General features: G+C 37.4%; 2 protein-coding genes across 2 annotated transcripts; both read right to left on the bottom strand.

Annotated features, from left to right (window-relative positions):
• Positions 1-1,030: 1,030 nt before the first annotated feature.
• Positions 1,031-3,275, bottom strand: LOC147763950 (uncharacterized). The gene is made up of 4 exons (XM_087001555.1): positions 3,247-3,275; positions 2,572-2,765; positions 2,147-2,339; positions 1,031-1,707 (listed from the first exon to the last, which is right to left on the bottom strand). Exons 1-4 carry the CDS (start codon positions 3,273-3,275, stop codon positions 1,422-1,424), a joined length of 702 nt encoding a protein of 233 aa, XP_086857681.1. The 3' UTR covers positions 1,031-1,421.
• On the bottom strand, positions 2,995-9,388 carry LOC147763949 (lactadherin-like). Its single transcript, XM_087001553.1, has 12 exons — positions 9,355-9,388; positions 8,887-9,086; positions 8,308-8,458; positions 8,026-8,121; positions 7,577-7,728; positions 6,912-7,128; positions 6,188-6,469; positions 5,647-5,858; positions 5,134-5,232; positions 4,585-4,726; positions 3,854-4,083; positions 2,995-3,415 (listed from the first exon to the last, which is right to left on the bottom strand). The coding sequence occupies exons 1-12, from the start codon at positions 9,386-9,388 to the stop codon at positions 3,290-3,292; spliced, it is 1,941 nt and encodes a 646-aa protein (XP_086857679.1). The 3' UTR covers positions 2,995-3,289.
• Between the last annotated feature and the right edge of the window lie 411 nt (positions 9,389-9,799).

The following is a 9,799-nucleotide window of genomic DNA, read 5'->3' as shown; positions in this document are numbered from 1 at the left end:
AAAATACATAAAATATTTCCTCAATTTTCCCCCAAAATCTGGCATGATCTGACATTCTGTCTAGTCCTTGTCCTACTACATGGCATATATTTCATCTTGCCGCCCTTTGCCGTCTTTAGAGAAAAATTCAGTTCAATGTGGGGGCCTGTTTTTGGATGTTTCCTTTGACTTCCCTCCTAGGCCTACATGTAGCCAATTAATTATTGCTCTCTTACCCGGAGAGAGAGTGGCCTGTTTTAAGACAATGTTCACCCATGGTCCCCCACCCCCAATGTCTAACCAGATCATTCCACCAATTACTTCCCCGAGTGAGAATCGTTCACAGGTCTACCAATACCCAACGACCTGTGGACATTCACCCTGGTGATGCTCTTGTGACAAGAGCTTAGCGTAGCTGTTTTACCATTATTTTTGTTCCAAATTAAGTTATTACTATCACTAAAACATCAGAAAATTCAATTCACCGGAACCATGAACAATCTTATTGACAAAAACTAATCGCCTCACTAAAATTCTAGATCTACCCCAGTAAGTCATTGTGTGACTCAGAATGTTGATAGAATCGTGTCGCGAAGTACCGGGTGCTCGTGTAGCCTAGGGGTAAAAAATCTGTTGTCCCTAAGGGCTTGCAATTGTATTCCACATTTTCCCACATCTGACCTCCTGATCTCGAAAAAAGCGTCACATGACAAGCATTTTACAGAGTACGAATTTTAATTTGAAATTATGAAATGTAAATATATGACTAATGAAAAGACCTTGAAAATCCCTCTGTTAAAAAGCAATCTTCCGACATTTTAAAGTATTCAGCTCGTATTGGAAGATATTCTTCAAATTGTAATAGTCATACAACCACGTTTTTCCCTCACTGATATAAATGTCAGCTAACAGAGAAACATCAAATACTCTGCAGGAACTCACAGCTGCTCCAACATTTGGAAAGATATTCTATATACATGCCGGATGTGTCCTATTATATGTTACATTAGCAAACGCGTAGTTGCAGCGACTAAACGTTTAATTGCAAGGCTTATTTTTATGCGTTTTATTCACAAACAAGCAAGTACACAGTACTAAAAATATATTCTTTTTATACAATTTCAGGCGATTTCACTTCATATCTTACTCTTTATGAAAGAGATGTCAAAATGGAGAAAAGTTGAAAGAGAGTTTACTATATGCTAAGTTTTTTTGACAAGTGTACGCCATGAGCAGGGGGAAATGCTGACGATTGTGACGGAGAGAGAGAGAAAGAGAGTAACTATGGCGAATGTCTTTATAGGTCCACTGATAGATAGATAGAGATGATATAACGTACATGATGTACACTGACCAATGGATCCGCTAGTTGTCTGTAACAAAATTATTGTATACTTTACTTTGGTACACAATACATATATATATAGTAGATGAAGGTCTTTTTAGGTCCACTTATAGACATAGCTATTATAAGTGTATTTTTCAGGATTAGAAGTGGATGACGGATGCTTTAAATTACTCATTAAGAGAAACTGCTCTTTGTCCTGCCTGAAGGGGGTAATCTGTCTTGCGGAACTGCCCGAAATGCCCACGTGGAACTCGAACTGTCCGTTGTTGTACACGTAAATAGGGGAGTTTGTCGTCCAGTCGCCCGAACTAGTTGATGCAACTGGATGAGCATAGAATAGTTTCCCTCCTGCTTTGAAGAAGTTCCCATAGTTGAAGTGTCTGAAATAAATGTGATTTGCGTTTAATATGTTTAAACTCTATTATCAACATGCAGGGCGATACCTGCTATACCAGAAGGCCTGCAGTGGGCCTTCTAGTTGGCAATAAAATGAAATGTTTTATTTTATTACTCTGTTACCGAACTTCTACTTTAAAAGTTTTTCCTTTGTGTGTGCGTGGGTAAAATACTGTATCATAAGACCACCTTTCACTAACATATCCATTGTATAATATAAAAGATGGTAGGAAATATTTCATCTTCGCAACGTTGAATCAATATATCTAATGACCATCATCAATTTTAAGTATGTTGCTCTTGTTTATCCTTATAATCTGTCACGCACTTTCTTATAATTCAACAACACGGAAGAAGCAATCGCATTGCCTGTCCATCTATTTTCTATTGCTTCCAAACATCACCTAATTTGCCCAGCAATACCTGTAGCTGCTCGTTCCGTCAACGTGTTGGACTTGTTCAAAACGGCTATTTGGAAAACTCCATTTCCAAAAGTTTAGTCCATAGTCGTATCTTTGACAGTTTGACGCCAAAAACAGATTGCCTTCAAACCACTGGCTTGTAACGCTGATGGGTGAGCAATTGGTGTCAGATAGATTCTGATATGATTGGAGACCTGGAGTCACAATATGGAAGCACTGAAGCCATTGTTACTTACGGAAACTAGTCACAAAGTCAAGGCAGAATAATTTGTCCTTAAGACCAAATTTAAACATTTTATAGGCAGGTGCACATGCTCAGCTACTGAAGTGGTGACATAAACACAATAACGATGGGTTAAAATTGCCAATTGCGATCCGTTCTTTGAGATAAAAATCGTTCTTGCCGCGGGGATAAAATGACCTTACCTGATCTATACCCATAGACTTCAATCCTCACAGCCGGGTAGTCACTGTTCCAGGCGTGTGTGTATATACGAAGCCCTTTGGCCAAAAAGGGACGAGCAATGGTGTTCTTTACAATAGTATTAGTGTCCGTGTTAGCATTAGAAAATGTCTGAAACAGTACATAAAGAACTTTAGAAGAATGATCAAAGGGATTCCTAAATGTATATTATTATGGTAAGTGAGGCTTATGGGCTATATCCTTGCACTTTATGTGGTGGTCGGTCATAAAATATTTATATTGGGTTTGAGAGCCCATAAACGAAGTTTTTCTTTCTTTTCTTTATTCAAATCCAAATCCAAATCCAAATTTAAAAAGTTAACATTCTCTTTGGAAAAGTGTACAAACTACTGTATGCCGGCGAAGAGGGATTTTAATTTCCGGCTTTATCTTTGCCTTATCTCAGCATTATATCGTCAAACTACTCTTCTAAACATGAAATATTAAACAATGTCGCATGTAAAAATCATCGAAATCCCACATCAGGAATGGCGACAAATTCGAGACTAATTTGTGACCCGAAAGGAAATCAGTCGATCAAAAACTCTTTCAAGGATAAACTTCAGGTCAACAGTAATCCTCCTGTACCTTTAATCTTATGAAGACCTAATATAAGTAACATTAAATTAAAACAGAACGTGGTCAACTGCACGAGATATAGTAACATTATAGCATCGGGAATCAAAAACTTGCCTTGCATCCAGAAAATCTGTCATAGCAATGCCAGTATAGGTAAGTTTGTGTGTGGTACAGTTTAAATTTTATTGTCCACTGGTCGGAATTGTATACATTATCCGAAGACCTTCCCTGCAATGGAGAATAAATTATATATTTCACGGCCGGATGATAAAATAAAAATACGTCACAATATTACATGGGATTTTTGCTGTTACGGTAGGTCTTTGAACACGGTTTTATTGCTGAAATATCACTGCATGTTCAGAACAACGACAACTGCAATGTCCTTCTATTGTAATAAAACAACTGAGTTTTAATGTCGTCTCACATCTGTATTAGTGCACCGCATCCATTACGTTAGCAATGACGGTTATGGTACATTGTGACAGTCCAGTGTTACTTTGAAACAGGGTGCTCTCTCTCTCTCTCTCGCTCGTATATAGAATTCAGAAATGTAATCCTTTCAGCGACGTCAACATAGAGTGCCAAGTGCAAGTCATTATGTAGGGCTTAGTATATAAAAAAAATCATGAGCACATATCTTCGCGTGTTTCACTTTCGTTTTACCTGTGTAGCTACTCCAGTAACGATATAAAACTGTGACAGATCGATCTGAAGGTAGTTATTAGTAGAAGCCGTGGGTACCCATGCATTCCCACCACCAGGTGTCTCAAAGTGTAACCGACCATGCTCCGGTGGGCAGCAACCGTGTGAATTACCATTATCCGACAGTGCCGCATCCGGTATAGCCCCAGAGGCAACGCCCAATGGATACGTCCCAGTAGAAAGAGGCAATCCTGTCAGATGATAAAATATGTCAGTTTGCTTACGGGGCTACGTGTACTTTAAAATGGCTTTAAAGAATGTTCACCACTGCGGTAATCATGCTTTCTTGAGTTTCACACAATAAGCTATGTGAAAGTGATATTTGTTTTAAGGTATCTATACAGGTGGCTTTTGTAAAGGCAGTCCTGGGGGAAAGATGGGGAGGAGATATTTATAAGCAAATGCTGGATAGTTTCTAAAGGGCGATCAAGGGCCCCAATCACGTCTCCCCCTTATATATATATAATTATTATTATAATCATATTCTTTTGGTTTCACTTTTATTCTAATGACCTTTATTGACCTCTAAAGGCAGTTTTTGTGCTGTCTGAGATAGCACCACCTTGCATTCCAAGTGCCCAGGCCTCATCCTTAAAAACAAATCGAAACACACTGCATTCATGCTATTTCTTTTATTTTTAACGCAGCGTAAAATTTGGTCGCCGAACTAGTTTTTCGCTAGTATATCTTACCCTCATTGTAGCCATACACCTCGAACTGCATTGCCACAGCGCCTACCCACTGAGTAGCTACCAGGCGTACGTAACGTGCTGGTACTGCAGACCACAACCACGCACTCTGAACGGTGACACCGTCAGCACTGCCGTTAAACTCCTGATAAAAAACATACAAGGTGAGGATTAATAAGAATCGTAGTTCCTTGGTTTATGGCAAATAATATATTTCTTCAAATGCATTTACTTATTTAGTTTGGAATAATGAGGTTTCCGTCTAATGCCAAGCCCTATTTTTAGTATTTCGATTGCCGTATTCATATTTGAATTCTGTAGTTCAAATGTAAAATTCTAACGAAATTATATATTTCAACAGACTTTATATTAGACATGATGAAGACAGCTTTATATTTTGCATAATAATAATAATAATAATAATAATTATTATTATTATTATTATTATTATTATTATTATTATTATAGCAACCACAACAACACGAAAAAAACAGAAATGCCTGCGAAAATTTAAGATAACTAGTGGGAAAAAGAATAAGACATCAATCCAACCTGACATGTGCCTAATTGTGACATCACACAGGTAAAGCTGCTTCCATCCTCTGATATGTTCACGTTGTATCCTGTCACGTATTCCGTATTGCTTCGTCCCTGTTATAGAAATACAAGTGTGACATCATTAATGCATGTATGCTTTTTGACCAAATCAGTGGTGGAAACATTCTTTCATAACTTTCTTATGTAATTAGCACGGTTACAGCAAATATGAATATAACAAAGACAGACTATACGCATTTAATTTAAAGAACCACTCATTAACTTTTTGTGTATTTTCCATCATCCACTTTTTTAGTACTTACTGACTAACTCTATATCATTTTCTAAACTCGGAAATCCCCTGTACAAATAGGCTACATGTTGTAAGAACACATTCTTTTTCACTTGGTGAATCAATGCTTTTACTGACACGACAAATTCATATAACGACAAATAATAATGATAAAATAAAAAAGGATATATCGAAAAGATATATATAGTTATATATATGACAGTAAGAGAAATTACCAAAGTGTCAATCCTTGTAACCATGCGTGTTGTGCCAAGGTCGACCTGAATGTATTCGTTGGCAGTATTAGACTGTGCACACCACGCCTCCCCTCCGCCAGGGTTGTGATGTAGTCTACCCCAGACTGGGTCACATGCTGCACTGGTGCTACTGGCAGTGATTGAGCTATCGGAAATGGCACCACTTTGCATTCCCAGTGCCCGGTCCTCATCTTTAAAAGCACATGAACGGAACACGCTGTATACGTGCTATTTCTTTTATTTTTAACGCAGCGTCAAAATTTTGTCGCAGAACTAGTTGTTCGTTAATTTTACAATGTCCAGTGATTGCATGGTGATCAAAACGTACGTAAATTCACGATTATCCCACTTAACACTTTTTATGGAACAATTATTCGAATTTTAAAAGTTTATCTAGACAGATAAATTAAACGCCGAAATACGACGTCGTTGATAATACGTAAACGTTAGGAAAACGCTACCAAAACCCATTACATGACGCCTGTAAGCTAATGCCTCCCTCTCTATACTTTGAACCTACTTATGCATCTGTAAGTGACTGTAAGGTACTTCCGGACGTACAGACAGGGGTCGACATTGGAGGCCACAGGCACGGAACAGGTCGGTTTGCCCTCGCAGTAGCCTTGAACATATGCCAGAGAGTCTGGGTCCTCACATGTTGTGCTATTGGCGTTACCGCCAACACAGATTCTTGGGTCTGTTTTCCCGTAGAACGAGTCTTTAACTTGAATCCATGTTCCCTCTGGACAGGTAATGGAGACGGTATCGCCATCGCACACAGGCTGGGTGGTGCTAAAGTCACCTGTAGAGAGAGAACAGTTATGTTTTTCCATTAAAGCGTATGCACAAGCTACTTTCGATTTTTTTTTTTTCACATCTGGTTACTAGTTGCATAGTTAAAACTTAATAGCAGATGGAAATTATATTTAATTTCATTGTTATGTAATTAAACATTGTTGATATTTTTAGGCATTCTCGCTACAGTGTACAAGTTATAAAGTACACCCTTTCCTCTATAGAGGCCGTTGCTTTTAGAAAGTAGTTTTATTTGATATTTATTCGAGTGGTTTTATTCTATATTTATTCGATGCGGTATACTAAATTCAACAATTTAACTTCGTCAATGTTCCAGCTCATCGTATTCTTAAAAGATATACCTCTGTATTGCTGACAGTATATCAATCTTTTTTCCTAATTAGTTAGATAATTAGTTGATTTGAACAGGTCAGGAGATATATACTTACCACCAAATGGCCTCCAAATTGCGCGGAGAGGATATTTTCTTGTACCAAAATCACAAGTTAAAGAATACGTGTTTCCTACAGCTGGCGCTGTTCCCGAGAGGCCACACACGTTTTCACTTCCAGTCATTGTGTACGGTATGGCATTCCCATTGGGCCACGTAAAGCCAAAGTAGTCTCCGCGCATGACTTGAAGGCGTTCGTCTATGTTAATGGGCATCTAAAATGAAACGTTTTCTGTCAACGACATTGGCTTGTGTTCTTAAACCGAGGTGGGTGACAATACATTGCGTTTTTGACCTGAATGATTTTTTTGTAGATTGAGTGTCATTCGGTCATTATAGCAAAAGTACAGTAATTGAGTCATAACTATTATGTGCCAAACATCATAGCATTAAAATAGGTAAAGTGAAATTTCATAGAGACATTTTTGAGTATTCCTAAGTTGGGTGTGTTAACCACCAAATATTTACGGAAGGGAAGGAGGGGAAGGATCAATTAGTGTATCAACCGTATTTAAGTTATTTAAATTTTATTCAGAAATGGACCAACTTTTTCCCCAAACATAGGCCAGTAAGGAAGGAATAACTTAACATGATGTGATAATTACTGGCTTACGAAAAGTCAACCGAAACATATCAAAACATATCAGCAAATTTTGCACTTACAACTTGGCGACCGATAAAGTTGTGCACGTAAATGTTTTGTGCAACTAGTTTGAAGGAGCCAGAGGTTGTCGTCAAGGATTCCGCTCGCCACACTTGGAATCTCAATTCTTTATCACTTACTTCGGAGTAGAACTCCCAGCCTATGATCTCACCTTCATAAAAATACAAAATGATATATTTGAATGGGATACCCTTCTTGATAATATTTTAAATACAAATGTTCCTTATGGCATCTTAGAATTACTATATATCATTATTCCATTATTGAGACTAAGCCTCTGGCTACTAGGCAAATTATCAATATGCACAAAATTGCGAAAACACCAAGGGTTTGAATCTGAGGAATTTACTCCTTAAGATTTGATGCGAACTGAAAACAAACACATATTACTGTCAATATATTTCTCGTTATCATATACTGTATCGACACAGGACTATTGTTAGCGTACCGTCTTCTGGAAAGGTGTAGTCCATGTTGATGATGATATGTTTAGATTCTGTGTTCATTGTCCCACCACCAGAAACACCAGAACCTAATGCTTGAACTGTAAAAAAAAATTTCTAAAATGCGTTAGGTGTGAATTTGTTTTGATATCCCATGGTTTCATTGTAATACATCTCATTACTCAGGAAACCAATGTTACTTCCAAAAATTGGCATCTCCCTCGGCAGTATACAGTATATGCTACATAGTCGTTAGACATGTATTTTTAAAAAGAGATGTCACTAACCTGAGCTGAAATTGAAAGAAGCATTGTCCAATTTGAAGATGCGGGTCTTTCCAGTTTGGTAACTATGGCAACATTTATGAGAGTCACTAGCGACACTAAGTAGCACACTTTCGCTGACTTCACTGAGGTCGCAGCGAAACCCACGTGGTACCTTAGACATATAATCAAATAACAAAATTAATAAATTGGCCAATTATGACATTTATGGTACCATTCTGTCGACAACTTGGGCATGTTATGTAGCAAAAAACAATAACGAATACATTTTTCTATATCTGTACATATAAATTTTATCGTAATTATCGCAATTTACAAAATAATTCTTTCCAGCAGATGTTTTGGATACCCCCACCCCACCCCTAAAAAACTTTGCAGTCGCAAATATAAATTTAATAAAATCCTTAAAATAACGGAAAAACAACCCATATAGACTTGTTTATTCATACATTTGTATAGATGAAGAAAACATATGCATCGCAGTTTTAGTGTGCATTCGTCTACTATATATACAAATTGTCAATATTTCATATATTTTGATTCGGTGTTGAATGTGGCAGTCTGGTGAAATTAATATCCTACCGGTGCTGCTCCAACCCCAAGATAAGCTTGATGGACTGTACTCCAAGCAAAGACGTTGACTTTGCCTTTGTACATTCCGGTGTTCGAGCCATCTATCTTGTAAGACGTCACTGCTATCACTGACTGGCCATTTCTCCGTTTTAAAGCACATGTCCAATGTGTTCCGAAAATTTGAAAGTACTGATACGGCTCAAAGGGGTCTGAAACGTAAAGGTCAAGAATTGAGAGTAGGATTAATTGATGAAACGAAACTTGCTGAATGTTATAATATTCATTTATTAATTAATTCACTCATTTGTTCATCACCCATTCATTTATTAATTTAGCTATGAACCCAAAGACGGGGTTATTCATTATTCATTCATAGATGAATAAACAAATATCTTATTATTATTTCTTTCACTTTTTGTATACCAGTTCCTCATTTCTCAAAAATCAACATGAAGATACCGATAATAGTTTGCGTACTTTTTTGTCGGGTTTCTTCAATGCCTACGACCATTACAATGATTTCCTATGTCAAATTAAGCAAGGTCAACGACGACTTTTTACTAAAAATAAATTATAGATGATTTCTCACCGCGAGTATATATTTCAAACCTCATGGCTATTTTCTGGTGCCACTCCTTTACAACGAACCGAATACGTCTGGCCACTATCTCTGGCTTTAACGTTTGGTTTACCTGTGTGTCCATGTCGTAGTTTGCTCTCATTATCTAAAAAAATCAAAAATGAAAAACAGATGGTAACGACAACAAGAAAAATTGATGGCGATAGGGAATACCACCAAAATTTAATCACTTTCAAGTTTGTGTCATTTGTGTCATATCCTGAAAATTTCATCAAAATCAATCCATAACTTTTTGAGTTAGGCTGGTAATGAACAATCAAACAGACAAACGTGGGTGAAAGC

Source organism: Lingula anatina, chromosome 1 (genome assembly GCF_051362555.1).
Source record: "Lingula anatina isolate TDL-2025a chromosome 1, LinAna3.0, whole genome shotgun sequence".
Lineage (NCBI taxonomy): Eukaryota > Metazoa > Brachiopoda > Lingulata > Lingulida > Lingulidae > Lingula > Lingula anatina.
This window is presented reverse-complemented; position numbering and strand designations above follow the sequence as displayed.